This window comes from Vigna umbellata, chromosome 1 (assembly GCF_029865625.1).
Source record: "Vigna umbellata cultivar VRB3 chromosome 1, Vumbellata_1.0, whole genome shotgun sequence".
Taxonomy (NCBI): domain Eukaryota; kingdom Viridiplantae; phylum Streptophyta; class Magnoliopsida; order Fabales; family Fabaceae; genus Vigna; species Vigna umbellata.
The window spans coordinates 97,861,624-97,882,107 of record NC_142165.1 but is presented as its reverse complement, the minus strand read 5'-3'; the positions used below and the strand labels follow the sequence as shown (position 1 = coordinate 97,882,107).

General features: G+C 32.9%; 2 protein-coding genes and 1 long non-coding RNA gene across 5 annotated transcripts; 2 read left to right on the top strand and 1 right to left on the bottom strand.

Annotated features, from left to right (window-relative positions):
* LOC124826649 (uncharacterized) lies at positions 1-5,837 on the top strand. Of its 2 annotated transcripts, XM_047299541.2 has the most exons (5): positions 1-204; positions 427-603; positions 1,677-3,029; positions 3,871-3,907; positions 5,519-5,837. In XM_047299541.2, the coding sequence occupies exons 1-4, from the start codon at positions 190-192 to the stop codon at positions 3,904-3,906; spliced, it is 1,581 nt and encodes a 526-aa protein (XP_047155497.2). In that variant the 5' UTR covers positions 1-189; the 3' UTR covers position 3,907; positions 5,519-5,837. The 2 variants fall into 2 exon arrangements, with proteins under 2 accessions (XP_047155497.2, XP_047155496.2); XM_047299540.2 differs by lacking the exon at positions 3,871-3,907 and having other exon boundaries at positions 4-204.
* An 8,248-nt stretch (positions 5,838-14,085) lies between these two features.
* On the bottom strand, positions 14,086-17,564 carry LOC124826648 (TORTIFOLIA1-like protein 3). Of its 2 annotated transcripts, XM_047299538.2 has the most exons (5): positions 16,462-17,557; positions 16,261-16,369; positions 15,251-15,804; positions 14,659-15,053; positions 14,086-14,531 (listed from the first exon to the last, which is right to left on the bottom strand). In XM_047299538.2, exons 1-4 carry the CDS (start codon positions 17,242-17,244, stop codon positions 14,661-14,663), a joined length of 1,839 nt encoding a protein of 612 aa, XP_047155494.1. In that variant the 5' UTR covers positions 17,245-17,557; the 3' UTR covers positions 14,086-14,531; positions 14,659-14,660. The 2 variants fall into 2 exon arrangements, with proteins under 2 accessions (XP_047155494.1, XP_047155495.1); XM_047299539.2 differs by lacking the exon at positions 14,086-14,531 and having other exon boundaries at positions 14,876-15,106; positions 16,462-17,564.
* Positions 17,565-18,923: 1,359 nt separating this feature from the next.
* Positions 18,924-20,017, top strand: LOC148206945 (uncharacterized). The gene is made up of 2 exons (XR_015786644.1): positions 18,924-19,195; positions 19,601-20,017. It is a non-coding gene; the product is annotated as an uncharacterized LOC148206945 (long non-coding RNA).
* Positions 20,018-20,484: the final 467 nt, after the last annotated feature.

The following is a 20,484-nucleotide window of genomic DNA, read 5'->3' as shown; positions in this document are numbered from 1 at the left end:
CTTGTCATTTCGCTCTCACTTCCTAACAGACACACAGCTCCCACTGTGAAGAGGGGAAGAAAGAAAAACAGAAACAAACTCCTATCGCATCATCATTCACTTGTTTCCGTTGTTGTTGTTCCTGTTCTTCGGTTTGGTCTCAACTCAACCGAATCACCTAACACCCACTCCTGGATGCATTAGACAACAATGGAGGATTCCGAGGTATAGCTTACCCTTCTGTTGCTCCGCTCACCCTTTTCAACTGCTTCTCCCGCCGCCTACCGCGGTTTTGTCGTTTTCTGTTTTTTATTGTTCTCTTTTCTACGAGGAAAATCGGTTTGGTTTTATTGTTCTCTGGGTTCATGGTAATGGGGACGGTCGTTTGTGATTTATGGTGCGTTTGGTGTTTTGGGTTTTCATTGGGTGTTTTGTGTTTTTGATCAGAAATTGACGGCGTTGAAGAAGGCTTACGCCGATATCATCCTCAACACGGCGAAGGAGGCAGCGGCGCGAATCATGGTGTCGGAGCGTAAAGCCTCGCGCTTTCAGCAGGAACTTGTTTCTACCAAGGAAGAAGCACTTCGAATGCTGCTCAGGCTCAAACAAATGTTCGATTCTAAGGTTTGAAAATCACGCTCTTGCAAAGGGGTCTCCTTTTATAAAAAGATTCTTTCTTTGCCCTTTTACGCTTCGTTTTTGCTTTTTTTTGAAATTGGTGTGTTTGATTTGGAGTTTGTTACCCTACTCATGCTTCGTGATTGTGGTTTTGTGTGTATGGCTTTGTTCTCGATTAGTAATCAGTAATGTTTCGAGATTCCCGTTTCACTGTGTTAGTTCGGATTGCCGGCTAATTGCCTGCATCAGTTTGATGAGTTCAATGTAAAAATTCTTAGCATGTGGGTGGGAGAAGAAAGGAAATTGTAGATAACGGAAACGCGTTACTTTTTCGTTGAGTTCTTGAAACATCTTCAATTGCTTAAATGTGGGTTGCTTTGTAATGGTTATGCTTGTATTGTTTCAGTTCATTCTGTGATACCATTGGTATGGTTGGTGTCAGACATTTTAACCTGGGGTAAGAGTTCTTCGGAACTGTCACATTGTTGTTGTCTTTTAAGATTCGGGTCATTGACTCTTGTTTTATTTTCATCTCTGAAACACAGGGTTGTTTGTCGGAAAATTCTTGCTAAAAATAAAAGGGATTGACTATTGTTTTTGTGACATTTTGTCGTGGTTATTAAAGGAATGCAATCAATACACATTTGATAAAGTATGTGATATAATCGTGTCTTGGTGTCAGAGGTATCCACTGGTACTTCTGTAATTGCCTAATGCTCCATCAATTTACCACATCTAGTTAGAGGATGAAGCGGACTTGATTGTGAATGCAGGGACAAGACTATTACTAGATACTTTTCATGCTTGCATATTTTTGAATGCTAAACTTGTTCTATTACTGGGAAATCATATAAAGAAATATACATTGTATTATTGTTTCAGATTTTTAAAGTAAATTCAACTCATAGCAAATGCAGTGATTTTTCAACAATGAAAGATTACTACCATCATAACATTACTCATGCTGCATGCTAACATAAGATTAATTCAATATTCTAACCTAGCTGCTAATACAGCTGAAGCCAACAAATTTGTGTGGTCTCATCTTCTGCCGTGTCTAATGAATGACCACTTTGCAGGTCACTGAAGCAGAGCTGATGTCATTGAATCAGCAGAAGAAAGTTGAGGAGCTTGAAGCTCAGCTCCAGGAAGCCGAGGAAATAGTTAGAGACTTAAGAGCAGAGTTGAGAGAAACCCAGGCTGAGCTGGAGACTATGATGAAACACCAAATGCACCCCCCTGTGGAGCAAAACAAAGAAGATGAAATTATAGCTCAGGGAAATTTTTTTCTGCAAGAGAACAGACTTGATCATCATGATGGATCTATTTATTCTGCACCTGGTTTACAGCTTGAATCGGTCTCTGTTTCTGAAACCCGAAAGCCAACTATAAATGGATCCACTGATAGCAGTAAGTTCTGTGGGTCACATGATCATACAAACAACTGCTACATTCATAACCCAGACTTTGCATCCATAGTCATTAGGAGGAAAGAGCCCAAGCTCTACAGAAATGGATGCACTCAGAGAATACATGCATTTGAAAGGAGCCTTTTTGATGCCAATGTGTCTGTTTCAGGAAACCTAGATAATGTAGAGGGTGAAACTTTGGTGAGTCTGCATGAAGAAGGTAAAGCGATGACCGTATCAACTGTGTCAACTAATGCCAGCGATGATATTATTTGTGAAAAGGAGAAACCAGATGAACTTAAAGTGGTGAAAGCAGATGTTGACCTTGTCAAAGCTCCAGTTCATAGAAAAAAGAGAAGATTTGGGAAAAGGAAGGCTACTAAATCTGGATTACATTCTAACCAGGTTAAGGAAACAAATAAAGAATCAGGCCTATCTTGTGCAAAACATTCTCCACTTGTATTGAATAACGATGATCCCTCAAGGGTGAGTTCTTCAACAGTAGATGAAAATGAAACTCAGAAGGATATAACGTCTTCTGTTGCTGATGTACCCACAGACACAACTGCAATGAATGAGCAATCAAGAACTCATAGCAATACTGAAAATGGGGAAGTATTACTTGAAGCCTGTAGCACTCGGAGCAAAACTAAAGCTGACAAGGAACCAATGGATAAATCAGATTTAACAAGACAAGATAGTTTGTCTGCTGAAAGTGTAGAGGTTCCAGCTTATAAAAGTATTGAAGCATCTAATGAGTCACGGGATAAAATGGACCCAAAAGTATCTGATGTAGATGCAAAGGTTTCTAATCGACCGACAAGTGATAGGTTTCTTAAGTACACATTCTGTAGAAAGCGTAAGAAGGAGGCTGTTAGCTGTGATGAAGATTGCTCTCGAGATAATACCGATTCAAAGGAAAAGTGTGCTGAGAAGCAAGATGCTCATGTGGATCCTAAGAAATCTTGCACAATGACTGAATCATCTCGGGACAGCCGACGACTGGCACAGGTTGCTCGCCAGGTTGGTAGTTTGTGAATGTTTGTTTCCATCTTTCAGTGTTTTGTGCAGGCATATGTGTGTGTGTGTACTATTTGATTGTGTACCACTGTTAAATAAACTACTCTTTTTTTCAAACAAGGTCATAGCATTATAGTAGTTAGGTTGCTAGCTGCAGACAACCGTTCACTTTGACTAATATTTAGCTAATTTTAAATATACCTAATTAGAAATGGACAAATTGTTCTACTAAGTGGTAATTTTGTTATACTCTTATCATACTTCCTTGCTTGGTGAAGAGAACTCTAGAGCTGGATGATCTTCACTTTACTCAAGTTCTTATTACACTTGTTTTGAAATTCTCAACTATTCCTCAAGTCCTTCACATTCCTCTTTTCCCTAGCCACTGATCTTATTTTTTACAAACAGTGTGGCATTCCAATGAACAGTCAATGAATCTTCTTATTAAAAACCCGTACATATGATATAATTACGAATGCTTACGAAATTTGGCCATTGAATCACTTGAACCTGGCTGTAGACAAATATCGTACAGAGATTCTTTCTTGACTCCAGGGTTATGGTCTGGTAATAGAGACAGCCAAAATCATTTGCCTCCCTTTGGTTTGAGGTTCAAAAGCTGTCCAGTGTCCAATCAAACCCCTTTTACCAGAGCAATTTTTCTAGCCAAGCTTGTCTGCATTATGAGTCTTTAATCGTCCATTTCTTATGTTGTCTACTTCACACTTCACAGCTCAATTTTGTATTTTTCTGTTATAAGATATTACTATTTTTCAATTGATTTTGTAGTACCATCTTCCTTTTGTTTTGACTTCATTCCTTTGTTATCATTGCTCTTTCTCAGCCATGGCATCATCTTGGAGATGATGATTCCAATTAAGGTAAGCCTATTGAAAAGTTGAGTTACTTTAAGCTTTAGAGGTTTGTGTAGGACTCGGTTCCCTTTTTTTTTACTTCATTTCCCTTGAGTTATTGTCTTGTCAACTATGCCTTAGATTGGTGGTGGTGATTGCGTGTCTATAGTTTCTCTATACTATGGCCTTTAATCATTAATGGTGGATGTCTTTACCTTCTTTGCATGTACTTCTAAGTATATTTGTTGTACCCGTATCTTTAGTATGAGAAACATCCATCTCTCTGGGATTGACATATGGCTCTCGTTATTGAAAAACACTTCCTCTTTATGGAAATCAAGTTCTCTGGACTATGATTATTTATTCTGGTGATGTTTCTTCTAATTGTGTTTACTTCTATATATGCTACTTACCGAGTTTTACAATGTATAAATGTCTTGTGTGTCTATTTCACATTGGCCTATTATGTACACCCTTTTAGTGTTATGGATCCTAGAATAGATAACTTTTGACTGTTAGTAGCACACTTTACCCATCAGGCATATATGGTTCACTTATTCCGACCAGGTAATTATCACACAGTAAACCTAATATTTTTGTCTCGAAATATGACATTAATTGGTGATCTGATAATGGTCCGATAACGGGTGGAATAATATGTCCACACAAATCTCGCTAGGATAGAATCTAACCTGACCCTGATACTATATTAAGAAGTGGATTTTAAGCCTAACTCAACCCCACAAAATCGGCTTGTAAGGTGAGGTTTGTACCCACTTATATACTTTAAATTGACCTTATCTCTAGTCAATGTGGGACTTCTAACAAATCTCTCATAAATCTTAGTATTTATGTGTTTCTCCTTGCTCAGAACTTTACTTTGTCAAATGCAAGTTGACTTTTTCTGTTTGGTTCTTGACTTCTCGCTATTCTTAAATATCCTGTTTCCTTAGTTTTGTATTAGTCTGTAACATTGAAAAACTGCTAGCTCTTTCTTGGTTCTATGATTCGGCTATTTTTCTTTTTGTTTTTCACGATTTTTATTTCGAGTGGAGTTAATTTCGGATTGAGTAGTTTTTGAGGATTTCTTATCGTCTACCATTTGTATATATCCTTTGTTAATAAATCCTTTGTTTATTACAAAAAAAAAACTCTGTCCCTCTGTTTACTTTAAATTGCCAGCACTGTTTGAATGAAATGCTAGCAATGATTTGGGTTCACTCTATGTTTCTACTTTCTAGCATGTCTTTTTTGTTTTTTAATATTACTTTTGTGTTAAGTATGGAACTCAAGATGCACCAGCCTTCTTTATAGTTAAAGTGGCAGGCTTTTGAAATCTTTAATTTACGTATTATGCATTTTCTTCCCCAAAAAGACCTTGACACTTGAGTCTTCATTATATTCCCGTATAATTGCAATTAAAAATAAACACTCATTTGTGAGGTTAGATATTGTCATTGCATGTGTGATTTATACTACTTGCAAAGTTTGATTTTTTTTTTCTTACTAGTTATGGAAAAACTAATCTCATTTTTTCTGATTATTGTTGTTTTGAGCTTTAGATGTGATCATGACAAGGTTTACTTGGTAGTGGTGAAAAGGGATGAAGCTAATATATTTGTTGGATTTGGTTTGCAGCTTATATCATTGTCTGAGAAGAAATGGTGGCAGTAGTAGATCCATCTATTTATGATGAGTTGGTTGGATGGGTGGGAAGGGACACAAAGCACAGTCCAAATGCGCAATTGTTTCCGAAGGTGGCGTTTTGAAGGACGATTTACCTACATACAGCTCTGGAATGTGTTAATATTATATATTATAACCATATATCAACTATTACTCTTTCATCCATAGCTTAGAAATCTCTGGCATATTATATATGAAACATAAAATTATAATTGCTACCCTTTTTGTAGGGTTCTGTTTGCAATACAAATTTTGGTGATGTTTGCTTTTATGATGTTAGTTTTCTAAAGTTGCAAAATTTTGACATATTTTTTATTTTTTAATTTTGAAATTAAATTAATATAGTTTTAGATGTATTTTTTTATTTTTTTATTTTAAAATTAAATTAATATAGTTCTTTTAATTTAATTATGTTAAAGTTTTTTTACATATCAAATATGTTTATATGTTTCTGTTAAATTTTGAATTGTTTACATTTTTAGTGCAATTTAATCAAATGTCAATTAAATTGTGGGTTGAAATAATTATATTTATTCAAATTAAGTTTAAGAATATAAAATTATCTCAATTTTACACTGAAGAATTCAAAATATATTTATATATTTAATCTTGTTTTTTAATTCCGGGTGTACTTTTTCGTTTTCCTTCTATGTTTGTTTTGCTGACCGTTGCCTATGAAAAGAATTGCGTGATTCGAGCATCTAAAAATGCATTATGTTGATTTTTGAACTTTTATTGCGAGTTTCAGGCACTTGGGGTTTTAAAATTAGGTTTAATATATAATTTGGTCTTTAATTTTGGGGTTTTTTTTCAAAGTCATCCTTAGTTTTAAAAAAGTTCAATAAGATCCCATGTTTCATTACAAATAATTCAAAATGGTCTTTTTGACTTATGCATAATGGTGCAATTGTTTCTGTGGTAAAAACTGAATGATCTGTGCACTTATTGATTATGTGACAATGTGAAGTGAATTGACTTGGTGGAAATGTTTAAAGTTTAAGTTATTGGGTAAAAGAAAAGGGTTAGGGTTAGTGAGGTTTGTTTGGTGAATAACAGGGTGGATTTTCAAGAGGAATGTGCTATAACTTTTTCAAGTGGTATAATGAAGAAAAGATTGAAGAAAAAGATGTGAAATTGTCAGACAAAGGAGGAGGATATGTGATATGAAAATTTTAATCAAAAAGTTAGAGTAAAAGATAATTTTGTTAGTTGGAACTGTGTGTTGTTATTGCGGTGAACATTGTGACAAATAACGTATCATTACAAAATTTATACCCAAAAACATCATGAATCAAACAAAATAGGTATATTTAACAAAAAAACGAACTTAAACCCTAACCTCCAAATCCACCAACAAGAATATCAAGTAAGTAAGCTAGGCTTAGCAACACTTACCTCACGTACATACGCTCTCCTAATTTCACCTTCAAGGAATCACCATGTCATAGTGATTACAAAACCAATTTCACCAGATTGTTCAATCCAGAAATCGTGATAAGATTCTTAGGTCGGGGTAATTTGATTTAACCCTCGGTTAAACCTTGCTCACGTCGTTATAATTTTTTTTTCAAATTTACACATTCAAATATACCATTTTGAACTATTTTTAACGAAATATGAGAATTTATTGAAATTTTTTAAAAGGTAAGACAAATTTGAACAAAATCACAATAATAAGGACTAATGTATTAAACCTTAAAATTAAAACAAAAGGCATTATATTTCTTAAAGTTGTTGATTAAATGCTGGTCATTTTAATCTTTATTTTTGTAATTCAGAAATTGAGCTAATTCTTTTATGGGTGTAAAGAGAACATACAAAGTTTATAACAATTCCCACCTGTTTCTTGATTGAACTAGATTCTTTTTACCATCAATAACTAATATGATGTTAGTTTTAAAGACCAATGAAGGTATTATTTAAACACTTGATGCTTACTATTCTAGGGGTAAAAATGACAATGTTGAAATTATTATAATTTTACGTAATTCTGTCAGTACAACAAAATATTTAGTGATATACTTAATTTGTTGAGTTTATAACACGCAAATAATTTACTCATTTATATCATTGAATAAAATTTAAAATTTACTTTTTGGAGTCTCCTCGGTTAACTAAATAGTAAAAATTGAGTTGAATGTGAGTCTCTGTTAGTTTTACCTTCTTCGTTTCTTTTCCCCTTGCGCTCCTTCCTTCTCGTGAGGTGTTGTTTACTTTCTCATTTTATTTATCTTTTAAGTTATACACATTTACTGAAAAAAATGTCAATTACATAAAATATCAAAATAACATGATCTTGTAAAAAGAATATTGTTAATGTAGCTGTGACTAATTTACATATTTAGGTGGAATATCGATAGAAAGAGGATACTATTGAAAATGTTTAATTAATCATCAAGTATTACATTCACTTCATTTTAATTTTTGTATTTAAATAATTCATTATGCTTTAGTTTTCTTATTAAAATAAAATTATCACCAAAAAAATTATATACATATATATATGACAAATAAATTTATTTTCGTGTGTATTATTCAAATTCATATATATATATATATATATATATATATATATATATATATATATATATATATTAAAAAAACTTAAGTAGACTCACTTACAGTAAAAGAGTCTTTTATTTTCTGTATTTTCTTTTTTTTCAATGGGGAGGAAAAAAATAAAATTATGGGAAAGTAATTTAAAATAATTATTTAAGAGAATCGGAATTAAAAGTTAATTACTTTAAAAGAAAAAATAAAACAAAAAGCAATTTATGATTTTTTAATATAATTTGAAATTAAATTTGTTATGATTTCTATAAAAAGATTACAATAGAAAAATATTTATCATCAATAATAATATTATAAATTTATCTTTTATTTATTGTTTTATGTTAGGAATTGCGAAATGATAATGATTTAAAATTAGTGAGACTTGATTATTTTAATATTAAAAAGTTTCGATATAAGTAGTTTTGATATAAAGGGATATCGTAGTTTTAAAACATACTATTTATAGAAATCATTTTTTCTAGACTTGTTTGATTTTTTTCTCTGAGTTATATTTTTCTATTTGTCTTATTAAAGAATTGAGATAATAAGATCAATTTCTGAGATGAACCTTTCAATTTAGACCGATCAATTTTTCTCTTTCAACAAATGTAAAGATAAAGGTAAGTGTGATTATTATGATACGTATAAAGTTCAAGATAAAGTAGATATATGTACTCTATCTTTATCTTTATACCTAATCGAAAACAAAACAAGATATGATCAATATTTATATATACATCTCAATTTATGGAAAATTTATGCAAAAATAATTCGAAAAAGTAGAATTTATTTGTACTAGTAACATCACTATTTTAAAGAGTAGTGTTAGTAATAATATGACTATTTTAAAGAAGTGCTATAAGCCATTTGAATTTTTTTTTTAAGATATACTTATTCCTAAATATCTATAATTATTATTTTTAAATTAAACTAACATATGTGTTTTAGAAAAAGCTAAATTAAATATGTCAATAGAAATATTTAAATATTTTACAATTATACTATAATGTAAGAAAATTTCACTCTTAATATATATATATATATATATATATATATATATATATATATATATATATTCCAATCTTATACTGTAATAAGTATTTTTTTAAAATTTAAATAAGTATTTTCCATTTTATTTTTTAAGTAATTATTCTTTTGAATTTTATCTTTTTTATTTAATTGTTTTTTTAATTTAACTATTTAACTTTTTTTCTAAAATAAAAAAAAACTATTTATAAAATAAAAAAATATTGCAATACAATTATAACTATTATTTTTTTTGTAATTATATTTTTATTATTTTTTGTCATAATAAAAGAATGTGAATACATCAATATTTATCAAGGATTTTCCTTTTTAGTGTCTATTTGTTTTCTCTCTTACTTCTATCATTGTTTGATTTATATTTAACTTATTTTTAAATTTAATTGATTTTGAAAATTAAATAAATAAAAATCATTTACAAAATAAATATAAATAATCTATAATTAAATTGTAAAAATTTATTTATATTTATTTTTATAATTATAATTTTATTATTTTTTGTTATTAGAAAAGTGAATACATGTGTTTTCATTATAAATTATAAAAAATAATTACCTTATTTCTGTATTATTATATTTTCTCCAAAGAAAAAAAGTTATAGGAATAGAGAAACTGATTATAGTGCAGGAAGTGAGTAAGCCCTAGTTAGTAGAATTGGGTGAGAATGGGAATAGCAGGTAAGGTTGGCGATTATGCTTTCAAGACTTTCACGGCCGCTCTCGGATTCACCACCATTTACCTCACCGCAACCTTTTCCGTCAACGTTTACAGAGGCCTCTCTTGGCACAATGCTCAAACTGTACCCTCTGCCTCTCTCTTTCTACCTCCTATTTTTCGTAATCTCTGTGTTTACTTTGTTTATTTAAAATCGGTATTTTTCATTACTTATTTCGATAGATCTAGGTTTTATGGTTTGTGACTTTGAATTATGATTATTCGTTTCAATTCAATTGATTCTTATGTCCAATCAATTAACCTTTCGTGCTTCAATTCTCTGCTGTCTAAAATCTACCATAGTCTCGTGTTCGCTTTTCCTCGATCGTTCCTGTTACGTGCAATTATCGTTTATTCAAATTCTGAGACGTATTTCGTAGCTTTTTCAGGATAGGGAGAGACTTAATTTATTTTGTTGGTTCGTATTATATGATGATGTTGTTGTCTGTTCTGATTATTCGATCTTCCACATTTTTCTGTGTATGCAATGTGTTATGATTGTTTTGGTTGAAGTGAATTCCGTGTCACTGAGTATGCTGGAAAAATGTAGTTCTAATTTTAATTTCTGTGTTGGTTGATATTGTCGATTTAGTTATGATGCCATGGTTTTACAGTCAATTGTACTCAAGCAGATATATCTTTACGACTTTTCCTAATGTTGGTCACTTGGTGCTTTTCTGCAGAAACTTGTCAAACAAGATGCTGATGAGCAGACACCGTGATTTGATCTCATAAGCCCACCTTCTTGAATTTCAAATCATGTTGTGTAGAAATGTAATGTGAGTTTCTTTCTTATATTTTTTCACTTAGTTGGCCAATAATTGAATGGTAAATGATGAGTATAACTCTCTTAATTAACATAGAGAGATAGTCGTTTTTGATAGATTGTGCTCATACATAATTATTTGTTCACGTGTTATATGTGTCTTAAGAATCCCTGGAATCTATTTCTGGTCATATACGATGACTTAAGATGGTGGATAACGGAGGAGGACGGATTTAGTGACTTTTTTTCGGAAAAAATCACTGAATCCGTCCCCATAATGGAGATATATTGAGTAGGGATCACCTTAGATGTTGGTGAATTATTTGGGTTCATCTCATTAAGTACTCATTATGAACAAACAGATTAAAACATATTGTTAGACTTCATAGTTTAAATGAGTCTCATCTAAATTTTGTAGGTTTTACATTTGTTTGTAAGAGAACACAATATATAGAAAGAGAAACGTATCACATACATATGTTAGAAGTACAATTATAGTCTATTACATTTTTTAGGTCATATTTGAATGGTCAATATTCAGAAAAAAATACATTGGAATTTTTAATTGATTATTTATTTAACTATTAACTAATTTGTAACTTATATATGCTTTTCATTTTATACAATAATAATGGCTTTCACTTAATACGATTTGAATGTATATTAGATAGTTGTATTTTTATTCATTATTTTTATTTGAAACATTTTTTAATGTTTATTGTCGTCTAAGATATATACTTTTTTTTATTAACATTAATTTTTAAAAGTTGTATTCTAAATAAATTTGTTTACATTTTGTTCAAAGAAGTCCCCTCTTTACATAAAGAAAGATTTCTTTTCCAATCTCAAGCTATCTTAATAAATTTAAAGTTATATTTTATCTCAAGCTATCTTAATAAATTTAAAGTTATATTTTATCGTAAAGATATTTGTCAAATACTCAATCAATAAGCAAAATATTATTTAAATTAAAAATTAGTAAAAAAATAAAAATAAAGTCATAAACAAGTTATAATTGAGTAAATCTTGTTTGGTTAAATAATAACTGTCTTGTTTGATTCATTAAAAGAATGTATAAAAGAGCTTATTTATGTTATTGGAGTTTATAACATAAGCTTTATTATTTTGACGAGTTTATAAAAAGAGTTAATTATATATCAACAGTTCTTTCAGTCTTATTTTAATAATTTACAACTTACATAAATATAGTTTACTTTACTTTTAATTTTGGAAACAACTTTATTTTTAAATATTTGGAAGATTGACACTTATTTAATAACAGCTTAATTAAGATCCAACACACCAGTGTTAATAATGTTGATGGGCCATTTTACAGTATAGTTTACTGGAGACGAGTCTTGTGAAGAGATAAGTTTTGTGAAGCTGACATGTATGATGATTTTGTTGTAAAGAAGTTGTGATTTAGTGGTATGACTTTTATGTTAGCGATAAATCGCATGGTCGTCTCCACTTAATGTATTTGAGCTAAAGTTGTGAAGAATGGCAGAACTTGTTAATTTTGATCCCACCGTCTCCTCCAATTACCAAGAGATTCCTAGACACATCAATGAAATCATCAAGCTTAATTCATCCCCTCCTTCCCCTCCATACTTCTCCTTACTAGTCGTCCCACCCTAGTCCCATAACTCCACGGCTTATCCATGCAACCATAACAGCACCACTCTGCAAACTAAATTCGTGACACCCCTATCGACTTCAATGAAAATTAAATTAAGTTGTGTCACTTCCCTAACTTTAATTTAAATGAACTGAAACACATTTACAAAGTCGTGTTAGACTATACGACGTTATTCCTAACACAAAAATCATGCAATTGAAAAGAAGTTCAGTTTCACAAGTTACAACATTATTCCTAACACAATAATCGTGCAATTTAAAAGAATTTCAGTTTAACAAGTTACAAGTTGTGTAGCTGAACCACGATTTCTCTAGTACTAGTTTGACATTATTTATCTCTGTAATTGTTTTCAAGAGGTGTATCATTTATGTAATTTTGAAGTGGAATTGTACCATACTGTTAAGAAAAGCCTAAAATTATAGAAGTTTAGTAAAATATTAGCAGTCAAGAATGTGATCGTTTCATTATTATATTTACATATATTATACTTTTTAACAGTTGATTATTCAGTGTAATTATAACTCGTAATCTTATAATATATGTAATTTATATATTGTGTTTGTAGTTACTGAACGGATAGAAGAGAGCGCGAACTAAATTATGAAGCATATTGGCGTATTGCAACTTTATTTAACCATCTCCAAACAAAAGTGTAAGCAGATAATAGTTGACATTTACACTCCTTATGTCTTCTAGTGTAACTGCTTTCTTTGACTTTGAATTTACAATTACTACTATTGTTATATTTAGGGCACTTTACTTGTCAGTCTTCTATTTTGAAATCCCCAATCTTGTAATTCTGACGTTTTAATCAAATAGTAATGGTTTAGACTGCTTTTGTTTCCCACTTAGCACACTTCATATAAACTTATTAGAAATTTCAATCCGACATTTAAATTCGAACTCCAGTTTACGTGAAGGGAGAATTCTCTGATACGATTAAAAGAATCCAGAACTCTAGATTACAATTATTAGAACTTACGCATAATCACCGTCAACATCGTTTAAGTTCCTTTCTTTTAAGTGGTTATTTCTTTTAGGTACTCAAGCTAAAAGGAGCAGTCAGAATAACTAATACAATGTAATTAGTATTAAATGGTTTAGGGTAGAGTAGAGGAAACAAACTTCAACATTCGCATATTATCACTTGTTCCTGCCTTGATATGCATTTCCACTGAAGTCAAGTAAGGATACTGTACATGGTAATCCATCATGGAAGCAATACCGTCATCATCTTCTAATTGAAGAATTGGCATTCTCATAAACACGCTTGGCACATTTTCTTGGAGTTTGGTTGCAAATTGATTTTTTTTTTCGTAGAAGCTTGAAATTTGTAAGAGTCATATTATTGGATAGAGATTGGTTATGATATCCTCGCCCAAGGCTCCATGAAATAGTTGCCATAGGAAATTATATTCTATTTAAGAGACATTTTGTCATAAACATGAAGTACCTGCATTGATCGTTAGGTTATACATGTTTTATATTTATACATGTCATAAATATGAAATAGTTGCAGTAACTTAAATCGTTTCCATATTTAAGTTCATTTTAAATCTGTTTTTTTACAAACTCGTTAGGTTATGCATGTTAACAGTACTTTTAACTATTATTTAGGAACATTTGTCCATTATTAATATTTCCTTTTAAAAAATACCTAACGGTGTCTGAGCACTGATCATTTAAGTAATAGGATATCGAAGCGACAACCTAGAAAGCGCTGGGGATGGCCATTTTTGCACATGAGAATCTTATTGTTGAATCCTTTCCAATAAGGTGCTAAACAAATAGTAGCATGAAGTATAAGAGACAAGAATAGAAACAATGTTATCCAATGATGAAATGCCGATAGTGCATGCCAGTGTAGAGAACCTTTAACATAACTCGAAGACATTATGCAACACAATACTTAATCATAAAATTAAAAAAAAAAAGAGCAGCCTATCACTTCTCTGTACATATACAAAATCAACCTTATTTAAAATAGTGTGGTATTTAGTCGCGAACTCACTCCAATTTGCTGTTCTTGTCCAAAGATTTATCACGAATATGCAAATGAAATTCTGCGCTGCGACGTAGAATATATGGTCTAGCCCGCTCACGCCTTTCTTCAACTGGAACAAGACCAGATGGAATTCGAGTGGCACAAATTTAGATATTCTGATTGAATTGTAATTCCCATTAAGGGGGTCCTTCCATATTGAGAGAGAATGAAAAGATCAAACTTGCATTCTAGATTGTGCATTCATCTGCAAGTAATAAGAAATATGGGTAATAGGAAAAAAGAATAAACGAGTAAGAGTGCCATCAATTGGCATTTCAATAATCTAACATCACACGCGAATGTTGACAGTGGCATTTAGAAAGCTAACTTACTTTTAAACTAGCTCCGATGTAGCAAAATTCCTTGAATCTGCATGAATCTCTGCCAGTGGATTAGTGATGAATCCTCCATCAGGCCTAAATCTATGGTTTGTCAACTTGGTTTCACTATTCTTGTCGGCTTGGTAATTCGTGGCAGCAAGTGATGAAGTGCCACCTGATCTAGAGAACCGTGGGATAGAATGCCGACCATGTGTTTTCCTCCAAAATTTGGAGCTCAAAAATTCTGTTCCAGGTAGCATGCAACATGTGTTGCCATGAACATCAGATTTAGTCATCCTTCCACTTGATATAGCCAAATCATAAGAGATCTCATCCAATGCCAACTCAAGGCCATGCACACGAGTCTCTAAAGAACGCATTCCATTTTGTGAGCTCCCCATAAATTTCTGTGACAATATGGAGGAGCATGTTGGAGATGTTTGTCATAATGGCACAAATGCTACATGTGCATAAAAGGAGAAAAAAGGATGAAGTTTGAACACAATAACAGTATAACCGGCCTTCCTTCTAGCAATTTGCAAAATAAGCGTCACAGATAAAAGAATTTATTGAGGGAACTTGATGCTAAGCATTGGGAACAAACCTGCAGAAGATCGAGTAAACTTGACTGCTGCTTCTCAATCTGATGTAGCTGATCACGGATCAGCGATAAATCTTCACTCTCTTTGTCATTCCTATGCAGATCTTTAGAGACATCGCTGACAGGAACTGAGTCTTGACTTTCTTCATGATATGGAACCACTCGAGATCCAGCTTTGGACCCACCATACTTGTGTATTCTATCGTCAGAACCTCTATATAGCAGTGCCCTTTTCATTTCTGGCTTTGAAAATCTGCTTTTATCCATTTTGTTACTTTCCAAAACAATTCTATCCATCTCCTGAAGACCTCCCTGATCAGCCACAGCAACTTGGGTATCCCAATTCTTATGATTTAGTTTTCGGGAAACAATCGAACTCATTCTCTTGTTGTTGTTGCCACTTGAAGCACTCCTAGTCTTGGCACTGCTAGCAGAAGAACTATCTGCTGGACTGAATCTGCTAAAAGGTGTATTTTTCTTCCGCAGATTGGCCATCACTGAACCAGGACTACATGAATTTTGAGAGACAGCAGGATAGCGTCTATCACTTGAATTCTCTGAATCAATAATGAGACATGAAAGAAAAGAGGTATGAAAAACACTTAAAGACAATGCAACAAAACAAATTAGTTGTACAACCAAATGAGCAAGTTGCCAAATGAAGACCCTAATTATACCACGTTTGGTTCAAGTCCCAACTGTGATTTCTCACATTCACATAGAAGCTAATGGTCCTAGCTTCAATATCTGAGACATGGTTTCTTATTTTATAACGAGTTCCCCAATACGCACTAAATCATAGCAGACAAAAATTTCGAGTTTATCTAAAGATCGAACAACCGTATTTTGATCATAACCTTTTCCCCTTACCCGTGCTTTTATCTAATTATGTTTTCTATTTAAATCCACAACAGCGAAGCGAACATAACATGATCAGTTATTTCGTTATTGACACTCACGTATACGAATTCTCCAATTAACACTAAAAATCCAAAACTTCAAAATCAAATTACCTTTAGAAGAAGGTTGCGATTTAGGGGGTGGCGTAACTTCATCGGAAACATCAGGAATCTGCTTCCACGCTTCTATCATCTGATTCATAACGTCCCGAACTAACTTCACCTGAACAAAGCACCACGCACTCTCAATTCACTTTCAAATTACCATAAATGAACATCAACGAAATATAAAACCCCTTTACAGTTTACACAAACCTTATCAAACCGTCGATTTTCAAAAACTCTCACACATTCGGCCTTGAACTCCGACAAGAAATTCCTCTCTACGTTGGCAACCACCACGAGAGTCTCCGCCACAGCCTTCCGCGTGGCCCAATCGTCGTTGCTCAACGCTTCTACCAAGCACGGAACCAAACTCTTCAAGGGCGCGTGACCGGACGCGCCGCCGGAAGCGACGACGCTTCCCACTAGCGTCAACAGCCCGGGCTTCGCCTTAAACCCGTCGCGCTTCAGAAGCTTTTCAAATCGGGGCAAGAGCTTCGCCAGCCTGGCCGGGTCCGGATCCGGAGCTCCATCGATCGCAGCGGCGAGACACAGCGCGGCTCCGACCTGCGCGTTCTGGTCCTGCTCCGTGAACAGCGCCTCCGCCAACGGCTTCACGAACGAATGCAACGGCTGCCTGCTGACGTGCCGCGACAATGCCGCAACCGAACTCACGCACGCGGATCGCACCGACGAGTCCGCGTCGCGGAGGCGCCGCACAACGCTGCCGATAATTTTAGACAGGTACGGTGCGAGCATGTTGCCATGCGTCTCCGCCAGGAACCCTAACAGCTGCACACATTGCTTGCGGACCGGTGGCTTGTCGGACGCGTCAGTGGAGTACATGCACGATAGGAACGCTGGCACGGTGACCGCATCGAGACACCGAGCGATGGACTCAAGTTCTGCAGCGGCAAGAGACTGCGTGTCGCGGTCGGAGAGTTTGGTCAGGCATGCGAAGACTCTCTGCTTTACGTTCTGCGGTGACGACGACATTGTGATTACAGTGAGGATCCCAGCGAATGATCGGTTAATTTTCCGGTGGTGGAGCCGGTGGAATTCCCGGTAACATCGCAGGTGAGTTTATTTGGTTTTGCGAGGGAGTGGCATGGCAGGAACGGTTTTATGGATATGCAGTTGCGGAGAGTGAAGGTGAAGGTGAAGACATAAACCGCGTGTCGTTTTCTGGTTACTTAAGCGAGAACAGCTGCCGAACTACGGTGTCGTTTTGTTGATGGAGACCGTGTTTGGTTTGCCAATTTCTTTTTTTTTTTTCTTTTATTATGTTCTCCTTTTTTTCACTCTACTCAAAGGGTGGTCGGGTTTGTTTGTTTCCATGGTGCTGACTTCTTATTTCCAAATACATTACATTACTGGTAATTCCTAATCTGTTGCTTAAGTCATTATATTATTAAAATTAGTATTATAATCCTTGGTTGCATGTGGGAATGGGTCTCCGTTATTTTATATCATCGTATCACAAAGTCTACGAATAATCTCACGTTTTCCCTCAGAACGTGCTTTTTCTCAACTTTTAAGGTTAAATTCATTTAATTTTCTTTCATTTAACAAATTAAGTCATCTTCTTAAGTTTACATCTTTGACTTTTAAATTGCAGCAAGTTTGGTTAATGATATCGAAAGTATCGACCTTCTTAAATAATAGTGCTTTTTTTACAAACTCTAATCTCTAACATTGAAAATTCTTGCTTTAATTAATTTTAACTTCCTTATAAGTTAAATCTTAAATTGTTTGTCATATTTCTATGTAAAGAATTTTGCTATAATTATATAGAAATATCTATGCTGGCAATTAAGACCAGTAGAGTTAAACTTGTGAGCTCATAATCATAAACCATAATCAAATTATATATATATCAATCGTTATATAAATTTATATTATTTTAATTATATCTTAACTATTGTCCTTAGTACTTAGCATTTTTTTTATTAGTTTATTTTCTTCTTTACTATTGTTTTTCATCAACTTTTTATGATATAAATTTTCAATTTGTCAAACGATTTTGCCGAAATTTAATTACGGTAACATTACGGTTAAAAAGTGTTTAAAAGCTCAATAAATCATATAATAATATTAGGTATTCAAAGAAAAAACATATTTTCATTTGGTTAATAGAAATATATATTAATAACTTTGAAATTAATGGGAAGAAATAATAGCCCAAAAAATAATTTACATATAGAAAAAATATTAGGAAATTGAATAGAAAATTATATTGTTGTCATTATTAAAATTGGAAAAAAAACGAAAATGAATAAAAAAAAGTTATACATGTTTAAGTGAATTTATTTTATGAAAATGATATTTATACATATAAATAAAAAGTTACACAAATCTATTAAAAAATAATCAAAAATTTGTATAAGTTTTAAAATCTTAATTAATATGACAGTATCATATTTAATTAATATCGTTGAATTAAAATGGGTTTTTTTCATCTTTGAAAATCTGAATTAAATATTGTCATATTTAATTAGGATCTAAAAAACTCCGATATTTTTAATTGGATAGCATGAGGTATTTTTGAAATGTTCAGGGACATCGTTATACTGGTTTGACGAATACAAAAAAACTCCATTTATTATAAGTATTTTTGAGAAATAGATTTGTGGCTTGGGTTGTCATAATTAAAATGTGCTCGGTAGCTAATGTAGTGTTAAAGACATCCGAATTTTACTCAACCATTGAAGAAGGCCCTTGTTAAAGGCCTCCACGTGTACATACAAAATGTTGGCACAATGATTATAGCGACCTAACACCACACACACAATCAAATGGAGTCACAGAAAACGTCAATGGCGTAAAGAGAGTGTGGTAATAAGGATTTTTGTATAGCCACAAACATGAATAGATCAATTATGTGTTCAAGGGAATAATCAATCATGGCTGTTCACTCATGACGTTCAGCTCCAACATTGTTATTAAGGTGTGTCAGATTCTCATCATGGTACCAGGCCATTATCATTCAACACAACAAAAAAATTTACTCCTATATTATTTATATATATATGACAATGAGTTATAGTTGGTAATAAGAATCTGATAAGATTATAGCATCTTAATTAGTTTAAGTATCATTAATCGAGCATGATTTTTGCAAGGTGTATCTTACTATGTACATGTATAAAAATTAAAAGTAAGAGGTTTAGTTAGTTAAGACGGTCATGCACATTACCTGTTTGGTTGAAGGTGTGTGAGAAGTTGCAGAAGGTAGGACCCATGTTCTTTATTTGTCATTAGTAGTTCCTGATATAACCATATCCGATTTAATCTATAGCTTGTATAATGCTATAGCTTGTACTGAATTAAGCATTACATTGTTATTATCAAGGTGCAAAGATGATTCAATGTCGAACCTACTGGCAGCGTGGGTCTCAACCTCCACACCTACCTTTCTTCTTTTTACATACAAGAGTAATAAATAACTTAGCCTTTTTGTGCACAGTATTCCAAGATCTTGAAGAAGGTCAAATATATAAAAGACTACTAATTTCACATTGTTTAGTAGTCTACACTTTTAAAGGGTTTCTACCAGTGAAGCCAAATTTTGGAATTGGGAATGGAATAATGTAGCGTGAATCAATGTAATGAGGTTCCAGAATGATTGACCACAATGAGATTTTAGCTGTCTTATAGTTATAAAGGCCTATAATTAGCAAAACATGGAAGTCTGAGACCTACTTCACATGCATGTGTATGAGAGGCACTTCACTTATTATTATTATGACTCTACTAAAATACTTGCTAACTTGAGTATTTGCATCAACACCTTTTCCAACCACTTGAAATACCATCAACTTCTCACCAAGCACTTCATTACACAATCAAGCCCTTGCCACGCTAGGTAAGAAAATTCAGTGACCGGAATACAGTTGGTGAAGTATTCAAAAATCAGTCTCCTAGTTTTAGTTTAGGTTCGTTGATCAAACACGTACGGTTCGGGAATATATTTAGTATTATACTTCGTTCAATAATCAGTCACAGGGAAATTTGTATTCACTTATTATATATATTATAATTTAATCTTATTTATAGTGATATTTTCAATCGAATGTCAGGGCTTCCAACATTTAGTGGCGTAAAAACTCAGCTTGATAATCATTAGAACAAAGCTTCTGATTTTCAAAGCATTTGATAGTTTGGTTCTGTTCCCTGAAAGCTGTGTTGTACCGTATGATGGATACGCACCTCTAACTTTCAAACAAAAAAGAAAAA